The 18,664-nt window shown below is 37.2% G+C and overlaps 1 protein-coding gene across 1 annotated transcript; it reads right to left on the reverse strand.

Moving 5' to 3' along the window:
* Positions 1-1,313: 1,313 nt before the first annotated feature.
* Positions 1,314-17,780, reverse strand: LOC143890258 (uncharacterized). The gene is made up of 11 exons (XM_077394865.1): positions 17,408-17,780; positions 17,219-17,310; positions 16,570-16,736; positions 15,563-15,882; positions 11,911-12,061; positions 11,428-11,674; positions 7,852-7,923; positions 7,446-7,524; positions 5,726-5,843; positions 2,652-2,751; positions 1,314-1,566 (listed from the first exon to the last, which is right to left on the reverse strand). Exons 1-10 carry the CDS (start codon positions 17,676-17,678, stop codon positions 2,724-2,726), a joined length of 1,545 nt encoding a protein of 514 aa, XP_077250980.1. The 5' UTR covers positions 17,679-17,780; the 3' UTR covers positions 1,314-1,566; positions 2,652-2,723.
* Between the last annotated feature and the right edge of the window lie 884 nt (positions 17,781-18,664).

The following is an 18,664-nucleotide window of genomic DNA, read 5'->3' on the forward strand; positions in this document are numbered from 1 at the left end:
CCGAGCCCAATTCGTTCCAATCTGACCTATGAAATTTTCAGGCTGGATTAGGGTTGAGAGATTTAAAGGTGGGTTTGGGTTAGCGTTGACCCTTCTTGACCTGAAGCTCGGGTTAGGGTTAAGGTTTTGGGTCCTCGGTTTGGGCTAGATGGCCCCAACCCCACTATTGTCCATAGACACTAGAGTGTGCCATTATCAAAGCTGACGAGTTGCTTTCCTAGTTGTGATATAATGAAACGTGCCCTCTATGACAAGGTGGGTCCACCTCTGATTGATCAGAACTGTTCATTTGATAGCTTTGGCTGTGGATCTTGTAAGACCCAAACATCAAGCCGTTCATGTAATCTTAAAATCCAACAGTGTTTATCGTTGAATGTAAACCGTTGCTTATATGTATATCTTGACAACAACAAAAGTACATATAATATTAGTTGTTAGGATTGGCCGGTTGGCTTAATTTTTGGGCCACAAAAAGATCCAAAACAAGTCCTGCCAAGTTAACGGTCCAGATCAATCATGTTGTATACACTACCGAGTCGAGGTTTATTTTATCCTTGGATAGGTTTGCTATCCTACTCTTCACGACAATAACAGCACCAATGAGGAGGGTATACTGCAAGGCAGGATAGCTAATCTAGGGTTTTATTCAAGATAAAATTAGTCAAGCAAGGTAGGTGATCCCAAGAATAGGACCATAGACTCATCAAGACTAGAGTATCAACAGGCGAACCCACTAGCTATAAAGGTGTGACTTGAGGCAGGCCCATTTGACACCCATAAAGACAAAGGGTCTCTCTTTCTATCACATCAGAATTGGTCTTCATTTGCAAATAGAATGTCTTATTTCTAAATAGGAAATTAAATCATCACAAACCCATTAATTATATCATCTCTAAAACTATCCATTATTTGCAAATAATGGATAGTGAGACCCCCTTTGCCGCTGCAGTTTTGATAATGTAGAAAGAATGAAATATGCCAGTTTTGATTAGTTCATGAAGCTCTAACAGAACCTTGTTTCATATGTTAATGTCATTGTTCGAACATAAGCTGCATTGTAGTCTGAGAGAAGGCAAGTTCAATCTAGCACTAGTCTATGAATCATTTCCTTCATTGGAAAGAACAGTAGGTATGTGAAGCTCATAATAGGTATAGTAGTCTTTTTCTGAATGGTATGATTATATTAAAACTATAAACTCCCCCCCACCCCCTAAAAAAAAAAAAAAAAAACCCACCCACGCAACCACGCGCGCACACAGAGAAAAAAAGAAGAAAAGCAAAAAGAAATAAAAGAAAAGAAAATAACAACTGGGTAAGGTATACACCAATTGCATTACATCAGCTTGGTTACCTACATGGCTTTGTCCTTCAGGTACTCTTCTGGTCCATACATATTGGCAAACTGAATCTAAGGAAACCTCTCTGCCATTTCGTCAATTTTTACAACACCAGTCTTTTCTGTGATTTTCAGATGAAGATGGCAATACTGAGCTAACTTGATAGATTTAATCACACTTCCTGTGGAAATGCTCACCATAAGAACCATCAAACGATTCATCGATGCAGCTGCAAATAATCAACACCGATAAATAGCATCATCAAATTACAAAATGAAGCCAATACGATATTATATGGCTTAATAAAGAAGAGAATGACAAGCAAGAAAATACACGGTGAACAACTGGAACAAACTGGCCCAAGCATAACCATCAGAGAGGTCACACAGAAAGCCACATGACCCCTATCCCTAGCAGACATAAAATCTAACAAGTCAAGATCCTAAAATAATGCCACAGGTTAACTTGTGCAATGTAGATCCAAAAGTAAGAGTCTGAAGATGTTCAAGCTCATGTCATACACAAGATGAGATATTTGAAAAAACCATAACAATAAAACTGAACGAACTCAAATTAACGAACTCAAATTGACGAACTCAAATTTCGGTTTCGTAATGCGTTTCGTTCCTCACCGAAATTTCGGACGAAATCAAATAAACTAATATTTTATACCGTCCAAAATTTCGGCGCCGTCGGTACTATCCAACCGAATCCAATTCAATCGTTTACTCATTCAATGAGTAAATTTTCAAGTTTAACCAACCCTTTTTCAAATGAAAAATATCATATAAAAAAGTAGATGAATAAGAATCATGCTGTCATTGGATTTTGAGCCCTTTGCTCTCTTTTTTGAAAGGGCTCCTGTGAGTTTATAATCCCTCATAAAATTAATAAAACCATATTCATAATAAAGTAACAAAAGCACCACAAACAACTACATTTTGGTGTAATTAACTTAAATTTTATCTTAAGAACTAAAAAAAATGAGCAATTTAAAACAGCAAACAAAATTTAAAGGGTAAGCACACATACATAAAGTACACAAGTACGCCTAACATATACAAAATTGCAGAATATTCTAACCACAAACCAATGCATTAAAATGTACAACATTATCAGTTGTCAATTGTAATTGTTGTTCGAAAACATGGTATGCAGTATATTGCCGTCTAAAGTGGACCGAGAACAGAACAATTAAGATTCCTACGCTTAATTTCAGATTACTTAAATGTTCCTAAATTCTTCATTGATTTCAACCGCACAAATGTAGGTAATTGAAAACCTCATACGAGAACAGAAAAACCAAATGAGTACCTTCTAGTCTTCTCTTTATTCATCCGAAGCGGTACTTGAGAAAAAAAAAACATAGGTTTCTTGTAAGGAGGATCAGTGGACATGTGCAGCAAGATCCGACCTGCAATGGAACCAAGATATAAGTAACACAGAATAATGTGATGTTGAACTTGCAAGTCAATATATGAAGGTAAACTGAATCTGGCCGACTAAAATGATGTGCAAACAATAAATCCAGGACACAAGGTTCACATCCTGCAAAAGTGAACTGAACAATAACCTTCATAGTATGGAACACCCTCACAGAGACGAGATGAAATACTGCAATGGGCCAAGATATCTGCCACACTATTGGCACGCATCAATTTTTTTCTGGTGATAATGTTCACAGTTTCATGCAGACTGTTACAACTTTGAATGGAGTATATGCCTCCGGCCCATTCTCCTGATTTTTGGCCTCGACATAAAGCTAGTTTTCAATGGGAGTAGCAAAGAAAATATAGGTGATGCAGAATATGTTGATGCGCTACATTCTGAAGAGCGTTAGCTTCTTAAATATGCTAATCCTTTGGGAAAAGGGAATTGAGGATTTTCTTGTCGTGGGGTGGAGGTTTTGTTGTAGGCTTTATCACCTTCAACTGTTTGATCATATCCTTCAATGGATTGAAAGATACTCTCTGTTTCTTCAAAAAAAAAAAAAAGATTCTCTCACTGTTACTTCTTGGGTTAATGCCTATATGGCTATATCCCAACACAGATGGCAGTGGACATTTTTTAAGAGAATTTGGTATTATTCATGGATGGAGTCCTTTTATAGCTTCTCATACCCATAGAGAACTAAATTCCATGAGTTAACTTGATAGAGACATGCCTTCATCAGATCATAGAATCCCCTAATTAGTTTTTGTTTTTCAGAACTTCTCGTTTTGCAGCTTTGGACCTTTTCTTTATAAATTTTCAACCAATTTAATTAGAAAATAGATAATAACAGCCCCATATGATGATATGGATGGAAAGACATAATTTATTAGAAGTTTTTCATCTTTTTTCTTTCTTGTAAAATCTTGTAAAATGATGAAAATTCATTAAAATCAAAAGGATTTTACAAACGAGGAAGAGATTGATTGCCCCAATACAAGAGAGCTTCTATGGGTACGACGCTTAGCCAACATATCAGCAGTATCGTTGACTTCTCTCGGGGTATGAGAAAACATAACATTCCTCTATCAACCAATGTGCCAGAGTCCATGGTCCCAGACTATGGTAACACAGCCAAAAAATTGACTGCACATGAGTCACCTCCAACACAAGATCTAAATCAAAGCAGAAAGACCAAATCACAAGTAGAAGTCTTGAGTTGAATATGTTCAACTACATAGAAGCTTTTAGGAACTGCAGATTTATTGGGAAATTATTGCATTAATTTTTCTCAAAAAGGAATGAATCAGATCAAATCTATATCAACGTTCTTTCGTCAACCAATTTTATCGCACAAGGGGGAAAATGTGAAAATTCTCCAAAACCTATGAATTTTTTTGAGCAATAACAAGAAAAATAATATTTAATAAGAGGAAGCCAAACATATGAATCTTACAGAGAATAAACCCTTAAAAAGTATTTTTTTTAATGGTAAACCCAGAAAAAGTAATTGTTTTCATTCAGCGGAGAAATGGAAACACACACGCGCGCGCACACACACATGGAAGTGTTAGGATGATCCAATGGAGCTGATTTTTGGTACACACCCCATCCATGATGAGGCCTTTCAAATGAATGCTTAGGATCGCCCAAAAAATGTGGGCCCACCATGTTTTCTGCACTCGAGCGCGGATAAGCATACCTGCACTCGAGCGCAGATAAACTGCTCTCTCTCTCTCTCTCTCTCTCTCTCTCTCTCTCTATATATATATATATATATATATATATATATATATATATATATATATATATTCGAATAGCTAGCAAAAGGATTGATTAAAAGATTGATTTTATCAGTTGCATACATTAGAGGGTATTTATGTAAGTATATATGTTTCTCTGGTAAGATTAGACAATTGTTCATATTTGTTGACCCCACCTAGCCTATATAAGCAAGAGTAATGGATCTCTGCATGGGATGAGCCACTCCTTCCCAATTATCCAAAACAGTCTCTTTCTTCCCGTTAAATAATATGGTATCAGGAAAAACTAGGAACCTTCATTCATTCAGGGCTGATTCAAGGGTTTCATTTTAATCTTTCTTGAAGATCTCATCGCACAAGGACAAAAGGATTGGCTGCAGTTTTTGAGTGTGTGAAGCAGGGTGGGGCCCAACGCTAGATACTACAGCCATTTGACTGGCATCAACAGTGCGAAGTGCACAACTTCTGAAAGCTCTCAATTTATAGGTATTGTGATGGACCCTGTTTGGGTTTGTTTGATTGGTGTTTGCAACCTCTTTCTTGGACAGTTCAGAAAAATCCATAATTGGGATTTAGCAGTACTCCACTGTGATTTGTGGGAATTGATTGTCACCACGAACCTTGAAATGCACCAAATCAGATATCATGTAATTTGGAATCAAATTAACATTATTTTGACAAAGGCTTTTCTTGATGGTATACATGATTCCATCACGTATGCTACAGAATCAGGAGGTGCACCCTCTCCAGAAACACCTAATTGTCTCCTAAGATCATTCTCTCATGCAACCAAGCATGCAATGATCCAATGGCACCACAACCAACCATGCAAGTGTCTTATTCACTTACTCCTCCAATGGGCAACCTAAGATTTAAAATTTCAGGACTTAGCACCCATTTGGCCAATGATATGAAGGTTCTCACTCGGAAGACTATCTTTTAATGAATCACTAAACATGTTATTGGGTACAAAAAATGGAAATAAAGGAAAATTGATTCATGAAACCACATCGAAGTGCTAAAACTGTATGCATATCTTAAGAGATGAAACATTAAATAGTAAGAACCAAAAAGATTCATGCAGAATGGCAAATTATGAACGTAAGGGCAGAACAAAAGAAATTTCAGTTAAATTGTTCAAAGGTCAACCCAGAAAGAATGCATGTAGATTGAACAAAAAAATCACTATAATACCTGCATGGGCAGAAGTTCTTGCATAATTTTGAGATAACTTCACTAGCAGACATTCGAATTTCATTCCATGCTTCATCTAGATTGGAACCTTCATGAAGTAAGAGTTGCAAATTGTAGTCTGCGGAAAAATTTGTTAATATGACTATTCCAGAGACAAAATTGCGTGTAGCATGAAAGTTCTTTTGATTATAACTACAGAAAGAATACAAGACAAATTTATCAGCAGTTGCTATACACATAAGAGCAAATAACCATCAATGATGTTCCACCAACCATTAAAGCAACATAGCAGTGATGGAAAATAGACTTTATTGCAAATAGTTACAGAAGGTAATAGAAATATCATTAAAACAAGGTTATTGAACCAAGCAATCTTACTCACACTCATGCAGCCTGCCACCCCAATCAGGAGTCACGATTCTAATGGACACCCTACTTGTGTCAAATATGTACACATGGAGAGTGCTTTACAAAACCAAATGTCAGCTTAGTAGCAGTCTCATCAGATTAACCATCGTCATGTCATGTAAGATATTTTGGGGTGCAACTCAGGTCGTTTATTGGGAATTCGGGTTGAGTCTTACCATAATATTGGGTCGAGTTCGGGTTGATTCCAATTCATTTTTTAGTAAACACCCGGCCCGACCCAAGTAACAACTATTAGACTTTCTACATGAAGTCTAGGACACTCCTAAAGGTTAACGGTCATCCCAATTAATGAGTTAAGGGTCCTTTCAATTAAAAGTGTACAACATCTCATTCAGTTGCCATTCAAAAAAAAAAAAACATCTCATTCAATTAAACAAGGCACTCTACCATTAGTTATTTTGTCAAGGAGGCACTCTACCAATGGTTCTCCAAGTAGTAATCCTCTTATATGTTTTTTTATCCTTAGTAATCCTCCTCTATGTTTTAAGCATAGTTTCCATAAACTTCCTACTTGGATAGGAAGCTTGCTTCCCCAAAACTCGCCTCAGAAGTAAAGTTCTTCTCACAGCGCTTTCCAAACGTTTCCTATGTGTTTCCTCTTAATTAAGAGTTTGTTTCCTATTTAGGTGATTACATCTTCCTCAAAGTATTGTTCTATTTTTTGATAATGTTGAATGAGCGCAATTTTTTAAAAAAATTGAAAAAAAAAAAAACTTGAAAACTCATTTTAAGTTTCAAATAAAAATTATGTAAATCTTTTTCCAAAAACTTAACATTAAATATACATGAATAAAACATGTGAAACTGCAAATTCCTAAAATTTGTGCGGCTAATTAGTTCTGAAGTCTTCTTTCCCACTCGTAATCCCTACCTATATTAACCCTTCCTCCTCAACCTACCACAATCCTACTCTTTCTATGTACTTCTTGTACGCTTCCAATGAGGCTTCTTACATGCTTAATGTTCACTTTGAATGACGCGTCCCACACATTTTCTCTTTACTTTAAAGCTTTTCGCTTCCCGCATTTTCCTCTCTCTTTTTTTAAAACTCCTCGCTTCCCACTCTAGCAAATATGGTTTTAAGTGAATTTTAGTTTTTGTTAATATATAAAAACAATGGGACCAGGCAAATATTATTAAATAATAACTTGTACAAGTTATTAAAAGTCTCTACAGTTCCGTCACAAAATTCACTTGTTTTCAATGAACTCCCACATATGCTTCACAAAAATCAATGTTTTAAGAATTATGCAATTATCAGAAAATATGCTCCATCTAACCACAGGCTTACCTTGCCCAGAAACAGTAGCTGTTAGGAAGATTCTCCCTTTTCCATTAACAGCACGCATTAGAGATCCGTTCAGCTGAGACTGTACAAAGGATAAAACACATTACTACTTACTACAAGTTAGGTGTAGCAACTATCTCAAAGAAATAGATGATTTAAAAGAAAACCCCAATCTCCAATACACTACTACTTACAACAGTGAAAATTCATGCAAGAACAATGATTTTGGAAACTAGGTTACTCTAATACACAGTAAATGCCGGGATGAAAGTTTCCAACAACTTTCCTGCTCCAGCATGATTATTTCAGGTTTTGAATTCTTATCCATACAAACTATTTACAAAATAAAGCAACAGAATCAAATAATAATAATAATAATTAAAAAATAAAACTATATAAAAGTACATACTTCTTTTATTCCACGTAAAGGTGAACCTTTGAGGCCAAATATGATGAGTGGCTCCTTTTCTAGGCAAGGCTCCTACAAAACCATTTACCATAAATGCTTTGAAAGGAACATATAACCAAATTCATTCATGAAATAGAAAAGGGTCTATTTATATTGACAAGAGATTGATATGAAAGGAACATATAACCAAATTACCTGCTATCCATATTAACAAGAGATGATAAATGCATCACAAGTACGTTGTCAAGACCAAGGTTTTAAATTTTGGTCAAGACCGAAACCGAAATTGCCATTTCGGTAATTTCGGCCAAAAAAAATATTAATATTTTAATACTTTACAAAATTTCATCCAAAAATACCGACATTTCGAGGCCTTTTACCAAATTTCGGCCGAAACTTCGGGATTTCAGTGAGGACCGAAATTAACCCCGAAACAGAAATTTAAAACCTTGGTCAAGACAGAGAATGGGAAATGAGAAGAGATCCATTCATCAGAAACTAGCAGCATTAAAAGCATTCTTAAAAAGAAGTTAGTAGAGCTGTATAACTCTAGTTTGAACTTCCTAAATGAATCTGACCTTTTAAAGCAGTTTACATTTTACACTCTATTAGCCTGACCAGGAGTATCATGGAATGCTAGGTGGCAATAAAGAGAAGAAACATAAACATACAGTGGGATGTAAGTGGTCACCTGCTACTACCAATGCACAGCTTATATCTGGGACCTACCAGGCGATATGAGTAATACTCAAACTTTACAGCATGTGTGATACAGCTAAAGACGAAAGCTTCTACCACCTCGAGACTTGTCTTAGACCCTAAGGGATGGGAAGCAAAAGGGTCCGTAGAATTCAACATGGGAATGTCATGTAATCATTTAAAAGGGATGATTCGGTTGAGGGCTTCCCGTTCAGCATTCACAATGTACACCTTATCATTCTGTAGTCTGTACAAACTTGTGGCGTGGGAGCTCAGGAATACTATAACACACTGAGTGCCTTGGTATTAAAAACCTGGTTCCAAATCTTCCACCATAGATCTAAAGGAGCAGCATAAATCCTCAATCAGTGTCTAAGAATTAACCACTACAATTCTAAAACCAATTGAAACTAGCCACTAACAAAATAAAAACTGAAAGCTGATTGGCCCATCATCACGGGAACACCACAAAAGGGGCGTGAAACAGGCTTCTAAGTTATAAGGTATAATTATAACATATAAAATACAACCTAATGTCCACAAAAGTGTGATGCTATTCTAGCATCAACTTAGAAAACTCAAAACACTTGAAGCAAGGCCAAAGTGCATCCCTCTGCAGATGTAATAATTTCCACAAACATAATGCTTTCCCTGAGTTTTCACCCCCAACACTTAGAAAGTCTTGAAGCACAAGTTTCCATCATATCCATGTCATCAACAAAATTAGGCATCCAAAATTTCTACCAATTGACGCTAAAAATATGACAAGACCACTTATAATAAACTGAACATTAGCTCATCATTTCCACAAGGCACCTATCGACCATCATGGAAGTTGAGTCTTTTACTCTGTATGTGCTTTGCCATAAAGAATGTATCTCCTAAAGACAATTGCCCTTGCACCCTTTGCATGTCACTGATGTTTGTTCCCATATTAACCATCCAACCATAAGATAAAATCATGAGTAAAAACATAAGCCACCAATCCCCTTCATAATAACCATTAGGCTGGTGACAGGAACATCCAAGGGGGAACATTGAAGGCCGGAGAAGAAGGTTTCATTGGAATGTTACCGGCACATGGGTTGGTCAATCTTAAGATGGGGAGCCTGTTAGGCAGTGTACAAGCTTCAAAGGGGAATCAGGTTAAAATTCTTGACTTGTAATAGTTTATGAAAAAATTAGGGAGTTCAGATACATTAATGGAGGCCCTACGAACACTTATCATTTTTGTTCATTTACCAGCTTATGCACTGTGGGAATGACTCATTTGGAGTTAGGGTCCAGCTGCTATGCCAATGAATGCACTGCACAACACATGATGTCCGGTGTGGGCACAATCGCCCTTAAAAGTCTTGAGACCACGTGACTTCACTCCCAGAAGTACTCACAACCACGTCAGGACTAAAGGTGAAAAACCTCTACTTAGTGGAACAACATAATCAAAAAAGCCAGCAAAATGGATTCATAATTCAAGAAAGTTTTGCTCTAAGGGCTAGGCACTAGGGTGCTTACCCCAGACCTGTTAGCTGTCAATGGATTGGTCGACCTGCTTCCGCAGAAAGAACAAGTCGTTTTGTGCTTGCTGGGTTGGGACAGGCCACTAATATTTTCTTGCAAAGAAATCTTCAAGAATATACATCAAAATTTTCATGATATAAGAGATACAAGTGAACGGTGCACAAGCAATGAAAACGGCAATTTATTAGACCAACTCCCTTCCAGATTTCCATTTCCTAGCGTTTTCCATTAGAAAGGAAAATCACAAAAGTATAACAAAGTCTTGTAATTCAGATAGAATATTCACTTTAGACAGTCTCGTCCACATAGATGTTAATATAAAAATCACTTTCACATAGTCATTCGGGGCATATGGAAGGAACACATTACAGGATTGTTCAGAGGGAACATTAAATCTTTGGCTTCTCTCATCTTCAACATCAAGATTGACATCATTCGTTGGGCTAAGGATGCTGATCCGAGCTCGACTTTTACTGTGTGGAAACTATGAGAAAATGGTATGAAGTGGCTTGGGACAGAACTGGAGATCTGAAAAAGTTGGTGAGCTGTATTCCTCCTCACCCCAATATGGTGTAGCTTAATGTTGATGGAAGCTTGAGAGATAACCCAGGTATGGCCGACATCAATAGTGTGCTTAGAAATGAATTCACAGATATTTTCATATCCTATTCTAGCCTTACAGAATTTCAGATTCTAACAAGGAGAAAGTTAAGGTTCTTCTGGAAGGCCTTCAGATTATCTCGGACAGTCCCAGAGGTCTTTTTGATTGAAGGAGATCCCGCTAATGTCATTTCTTGGGTGATTAGAAAAAGAAACAGTCTCCCCCTCCCCCTCCCCCCCACCCCCCCCCCCCCCCCCCCCCGCCCAAACCCCCCAACCCCTCAGAGATATTCGTTTTATAATAGATTCTAGAATTAATCTCATTCCTAGATCTGCCAATATCATTGCTGAAGACCTTGCGAAAAGTGGAACTAATAGGAAAAGTTTAGTTGTCTCTAATTTTTATCCGATTCCCTAAGTTGATTTGTTGTGAGCACTTGGTGCTGCTTCCTTATATCACTAATTCAAAGAATGTCATGACTATATTATCAAGTATAGCTTTGAGATCCAAGAAACTTTCTGTGATGATCCATATTTGTATCCTTATATCACTAATTCAAAGAATGTCATTGCTATATTAGCAATTATAGTTATAGCTTTGAGATCCTAACTCCTAAGATGAGTATGCATCTCTTGAAGTTCAAAATTTAGATATACTCAAGAATGAAGATCATGGAACCCATATTTTACAATATTAGCAACTGATGTAAGTGGCATTTTTACTTTACAGCATTAGGTAACGCCAAGTTCAAATACCTTAAATCTTCCATCTTGTGCAACTATCATGCTAAAACTTTTAGCAGTCTCTTTGGAACCTTCAATATATGATGCTCTATGTGTTTGAGGATCAGCTGAATTTGATAGTTGTTCATTGATAGCTTCAAGTTCAGATCTATCAGTGCCAATAAACACAATGCAAGATTTTGGTTGACTTTCCCAAGGTCCTCCACTAACAGCTTCTACCCTTTTAACACCACTCCACTGAAAAACAAACCGATTTTCTCTGAAAAATGAAAGAAAATGGCTTGTCAGCTTCAAGTGATTCCTGTATACCAGATTACATTGATAGAATTTGTTTGCATAAATGGAAGTATGGGACATGAAAAAAGGATAAATTATTAGCTCGACTATTAGTCTTCTCAAGTCTCAACTACACAATAAAATCAGAGTGAGTAAGAAAAATTAGGACAATAGAAATGGACTGCTTGATACACAGACAACAGATATAGGAGCAGATACCTATCCTCCGCAAACCACAAAATGCCTTTAGCTCGAAGAAGTCCAGTCATGCTTCTCATTCTCGTCATGACTATTGACTGAAATAAGGCTAATGACAGGGGAACTTCACTTTCAAATGTAAAGGATGAGAAAGTTCCCACATGTGACAAACCTGAAAACAAAGGAGAAATTCAAAGCTAGTTAGTTAGGAAATGAAATCCTTGTGTAATAAACAACCAAAAACTAAAAAGAATTAGATGGACCCATGGAGGGACCTGTTCCGATTACAAGGGTCATACAACTAACTTGGCTTAAAAGCACCCTCTTCAGCAGTAAAATAAATATTTCAAATTTTATTTTGTACTCAAACTAAAACATTCTTGAGATAAATGGCGCATGGAACCAAGAGACCCTAGTAAACAGTCTGCAGCTTAAACAGCTAAAGATATGTCGTGGTACAATAGCTATTTCAGTATGAATCTGTCACAAAGATGTATGGAGACTAATTAAAAGATATGCAATTAACTATTAGAAAAATATGCAAATGGCTATTACAAAAATCTTAATACATTACATTTTCCATTATTCTGACCCAAAGCCAACTGATTTTATTGAACGTCTGGGATGACATACATATTATAATATAAATATATATATATATATATATATATATATATATATATATATATATATATATATAGAGAGAGAGAGAGAGAGAAGTGTATCTACTCGATCGAGTGGATAACTTATCTACTCAATCGGCTTAAAACACAGTGGGGCCCACATTGTTTGGGTGATGATGCAAACCATCCATTTGATGGGCCCTCGCATAGATTGGGTGTGCCCAAAAAAACAGCTCCATAGGATTATCCCAACCCTTCGATTTGTGGAGGTTTAAATGGACAGGTAAAAACAGTGACACAAATGAACTATTATTCCATTATAAAGTAGACCAATATTTTCAAAGCCCCAGACAACTAAAGGCAAGGGAAAATCCTGTATGTTTACCATTATTTCCAGGGCATTGTTAGACACTAACACTCATGAGTCATGTCTAAGTATGTTGACATGAAACTAGCTGAGAGATTTAGAGTTGAAAACTTCAACTTGCGTATCTCCCATTTATAGTTTTTGGACAACGCTTTTCGATTTGTGGAGGTTAAAATGGACGGGTAAAAACAGTGACACAAATGAACTATTGTTCTATTATAAAGTAGACCAATACTTTCAAAGCCCCAGACAACTAAAGGCAAGAGAAAGTCCTGTACGTTTACCATTATTTCCAGGGCCTTGTTAGACACTTACACTCATGAGTCATGTCTAAGTATGTTGACATGAAACTGGCTGAGAGATTTAGAGTTGAAAGCTTCAACTTGCGTATCTCCCATTTATAGTTTTTGGACAACGCTTTTTGATTTGTGGAGGTTAAAATGGAAGAGTAAAAACAGTGACACAAATGAACTATTATTCCATTATAAAGTAGACCAATTTATAGTTTGAATCCCCCTGGGCTTGCCTGATGCACGTGGTTTACTGGTGATTGCGCACATCCAGAGGGAATTAGTCCCACTCTACAAAGTGGGGTGGGGACACCCTACGTCCTTAGAAGCACGAAGCGGGGGCGGGGGCGGGGGCGGGAGCGGGGACGGGGAAGCGTGGGATCTAGAAGAGTCTAAGTTTGGGAGCGTCATGGGAGCGTGTATGTAATATTTTCTTTATAAATCTTTCAAAATTCAAATACATCAAAAAATAATAGTTTCTAACCATTTTCATATGTATCTTTCAAAATTTAAGTACATCTAAAAGCTAATTTCTAACCATCTTCACGATCTTCATTTGTGTGCACTCGTGCCTCGTGCCTTCTGAAGATGCACAAGCCTTTGTGCTTGCTCAAACGAAGTACTTTAAAGAGTTGGAGGAGTTTGATATAAGGAAGTTGGTGATGATGGGACTTATAGAGTAATAGAAGCAGGCTGGGAGCATCATTAGAGCGGTCCCGTCTCTCCCTAAGGTCGAGCTCCCTGGAAGCTCCTTCCTAAGGAGAGCCGAATCGAGGTTCCGAGGTGGGAGCGGCACCCCGAGAGGAGGTTCCTGCTTCTAAGTCTACGTCATAAAAAAATATTAAAAAATAAAGTAGACCAATACTTTCAAAGCCCCAGACACCTAAAGGCAAGGAAAAATCCTGTACGTTTACCATTATTTCCAGGGCATTGTTAGACACTTACACTCATGAGTCATGTATGTTGACATGAAACTAGCTGAGAGATTTAGAGTTGAAAGCTTCAACTTGCATATCTCCCATTTATAGTTTTTGGACAACGCTTCTGTATTGCAAAAGTCCTCCATCTAAAGTGCTCCACCCTTGTTATTAATTCTGTTCCAGTGTGCATTTCGTTTTGCTTATTTGAATGCCGCTGTTTCTTTCCAGAAAAAGTACCACAACATAAATGGTTAAAGTTTAAAAAAAAATCAAAAGAATGAAGAATATTTAGAAAAATATAAAAAACAAATGCATAAAATTGGCTCTTTGTAAGCCTAATTCTAATCAAATTCACTGCAAACACCAATAACCATAGTTTCAAAACTCCCCTCACGTCATCGTTGACTTGCCCGAGTCGACTCTTTTTTACCTTGGCCGCGTTTCAAGCGGAAAAAACAAAAGATCACTAAAAGAGGGTAAATAGTTAAAACCCAAAATGGGCAATTCTGCACTGCTCCATCAAGAACATGGTGCTTCACTCTGTTGTGTTTATACTGAAACATAACAAAGGTGGCCAGATTTCTAGGCAAGATGTTTCATTCTGTGTTTTGTTCTGTTTTCTGAAATGGGACTAAACGTAACAAAATCAATAACTATGGCTCCACCTGAAATCAATCCTGAGTTATTATGAAGTGGTGTTGGGGCAGCATCTAAACCTTCGAGAAATTGAGAAACATCAGCCACGGGCATCAACTTAAAGGATGATCTCTTACCTAATTGTGCTTGTTAACTTGGTTGTAACTTGTAAAGCAAGATCCTGAAATGTAATGAACAGCTTCCACTGCATTGATAAGCCTCCTAGAGCTCTATAGTTGGAATTAAATCATGAAAGAGTCAATTCCTCCCTTTTGGGGTGGATAACCTACATTAAAACTTTGGTACTAGTTTTGCAATCTATTTAATGGCCTCTTTCCGTTCCAGGATAAATGGTGGATCACTTGGAATGCATTAAAAGGTAGGTCAAATGGAATGGACGAAATCATACGAATTTCCATATTTGGAACCAGGAAGAAATTGGTAGGCACAGCAATTTCTAGAACTGAAGTGTTGTTGTCACATCTTTCACAAGATATTTTCCTCTGATGAAAGTCATCAAATCTAAATGATGTAGGTCAGATATTAAAGCAAAAGAGAATAACTTAGAACTGATAGTGAAAACAATTTGACACAGAACTTCAAAGCTCATGCTTGATGAGCTTAACACATCAAAAAAAGTAAATTCAACAAATGTTTCTTCAATTTTGCAACATCAGTCTAACAAGTAAATTCAATAAATAACACATCAAATAAATAGCAAATTAAAATAAAGTAAATTCAATAAATGTTTCTTCTGTACAAATGCAAATACTTCACATTAAGGGGAGTCATAAATTTACTATGTGACAAGAATAAAGAGAAGAGAGTAAGACCTACCATTTTGCAAATCATTTGACATCCGGTTTTTACGAACTATTGAAGATTGGTCATTGACATGGTCAGATGGCAAGATTCCTACAGATGTGTTGCCAAATGTATCTCCTCGGAAAGCCATCTTGGGCAAGGCTTCATGAGAAAGAACCGCAGGAGCATTAATGTCTTCTTTCGGCTCTGGTTGAACTTCAATCTTGCTAAAATCAATCACAAGTTCCAGAGGAACCTTACAAAACTGTGAACGCACAACCTTCGCACCACCCGTCAGTCCTTCTATAATATCTTCTGCATCAGAGATTTGACCAAGGGTGGCCAAATCACATCTGGATAACAGCAAATTGAAAGTGGCTTAGACTAGGAGGCTAAATTGACATGTTGTTCAATCATATGATAAAGGCAAGCTACAAAATCAACCAATAAAGAGTTTTCAGGGCGCTTAAACACGGCCATATTCTTGTGAGAGATGATGCCGTTTAAGATTATTATAATGGCACTTTCTAAATTCTTATAATCTTTAAAAGAAAGGAAGATGCCATTCAAAAAAACAATAAAGGAATGATAGGGTTTACTACATGTATAAAACTGCAACTGTAAGGTACAAATAATGGCCCACTATCGCAAGATGAATAGCAATATAATTTACTAGTGTACAAGCAACCTAGTTTAAGCATTACATAGTCAATTGACACGTTAAAAGAAAATCAATACCTTAAATGTACTTGTGACCGATAAGACATTGAAGCTTCATAGAACTTATTGCACAGATAAAAAATATAAAAACCTGACCAATTGAAGTAATACTGTGGATGCCCTCCCTCTACATTACCTCTTATCAATGTATTGAATCGAGAATTACTGGCTTCCATAGTCAATTTATCTTCAAGTATAAAATTTACCAGATATGCAAAGTAAATAGCACAGTACAGATAGGCAATTGCTATGCTGCAATATCCTCATCAATTGCCTTAAATGTCACTACTGTCAGAAGTAACAGGGAAGAAGAAAAATACTTGTTAAGCAAGACAAGATCCACATGTTGCAACTGCTGCTTCACGACATCTATGCTTAAGATCTTATCAAGTGATTCAGCGTCCACAACAGTGACTGTGAGATCTAAATGTATGCCAACTTCCTCCAGCTCTGCCACAAACTTATCCGGCGTTGCCAATCCCGAAGTCTACAAAATAAACTTGTTACTTCAGGTATGTAACTAACATTACTTTAATCATATTCTATTAACTTGTAAACCCATTAATAAAGCCCAAGCATCTAGGGTTCAGGCTTTAATCATCAGATAATAACCCAGAATAGCTATAACACCAGCCCCAATTAATCAAATTACGGCATAAGCAACAGAGGAAATGTCACAGAATTGGCGCATTGTTCAGAAGGTTTCCCACTAATATCACCTAGTCTGGCTACCTTAAACTAAAGCTACTGATATTGGCACTACCATGTTTTGATAATTGGACTAAATAATCTTGTCTTTTTATTATTTAAACAGCTGTCAAAAGTTAATACAGTCCCCAAAAAAGCTAAAAAACAAAATAGAAGCTGAGTTTGTGCAATTTCTAAAACATGGTAGTGCCAATATCAGCTGCCCAACCCAAATTAAGTAACAAAAATGTAATATTCTTAGAGAAAGAAGAAAAGGATTGCCTCGATGAGGAGGCAATCGAAGTTGTGCTTGCTATCAACGATCCGCTGTAGGGATTCTCTGAAGGGCCCGCTTACATTGCAACAAACACAACCTATTAATTCAGTAAAACAAATAGATAAATAATAAGAAAAAAATAAGAATATATAGATAGAGAGAGAGGAGGGAATTGGAATGAGGAGGGAATAGACCGTGAGTGAGAGAGACGGTGGAGAGATTGAAAGCGGCGTTGAGATTAGTGGAATTGAGGAGAAGGGAATCGACATCGGAATCGGCGAATTCGTTTACGAGAACGGCGATTCGGAGGTCTCGCCGGTGGTCTAGGATGTGTTTCATCAGTGTGGTTTTGCCGCTGCCGAGAAAACCGGTCACGAGGGTGCAACCCATCCGGCCCCCACCTAGACCGGATCTCCGGTTGAAAACCCGGTTCTCGAACGCTATGCTCATCTCGTTCCCGTTCATCTCTCTCTCTCTCTCTCTGATTCACACTGGGGCGTACTGCGTAATAACGACGCGCATATAACTCATAAATGAACTCGAAGGGGGGTCTGACCTAGGAAATAAAGAGTGGAGAATTAGAATATATCCCCTCCCTGACGCACCAAAACTTAGGAGATAGTGGATGTAGACAGTCGTATGGAGTATGGACCATCCGAATCCGAACTTAAACGGTCAGGATCTAGACACACAAATATCCATGGACATGTTTTGGATCGAGAGCCCGTTGGACAGTCCAAAATTCGATTCTATTATATTATTTTATGAAAATACCTTCCAATATTTTAGGGGAAATGATAAATGCGCCCCATTATATTTATTGGGACACCCAGCTGCACTTTATCTACGGCTGCAAAAGGCTGGCGTACATCATAAGCGATGGATTTCGGTGAGGAACGAAATTAAATGATGCCGAAACCGAAATTCCTTAAATTTATCAAATTTTGTTCGGAATTTCTTAAATTTCGGTAATTTAAACTTATGATAAAATAATATTATTTTATTGCGTTAAAGAATTTTAAACGAAATTTTCGATCTAAATTTCGTCCTAAAAAAACGAAATTTTGTGCGGCAATACCAGATTTCGGCTGAAATTTCAGTTTTGGATAAGTCCAAAATTCTAGCAAAAATCAAAATTTAAAACCATGGTCTCAAGCATGGTTTGAAATTTCGGTTTTGGCATAAATTTCGGACCTAGTCGAAACTGAAATTTCAGCCAAAATCCTGACATTTCGCCCGAAATTTAGTAAAGAGGTACGAAATGTCCACTTGCGTCGCCCCAGGTGCAGCTCGACCTTGTCTTCTGATGAGAATTTTAACCTATTAAGACACTCCGATAGATGGTCCAATTTAAAATGGATCGTGGTCAAGACATTAGAAGTGGAATCCTAATAACACTCCAAATTCGATCAGACCAATAAGTGATAAAATTAGAGGTTCTTACCAATCGT

Source organism: Tasmannia lanceolata, unplaced genomic scaffold (assembly GCF_043159265.1).
Source record: "Tasmannia lanceolata isolate RefF3 unplaced genomic scaffold, GAP_Taslan_0.1 ptg000013l, whole genome shotgun sequence".
Taxonomy (NCBI): Eukaryota; Viridiplantae; Streptophyta; class Magnoliopsida; order Canellales; family Winteraceae; genus Tasmannia; species Tasmannia lanceolata.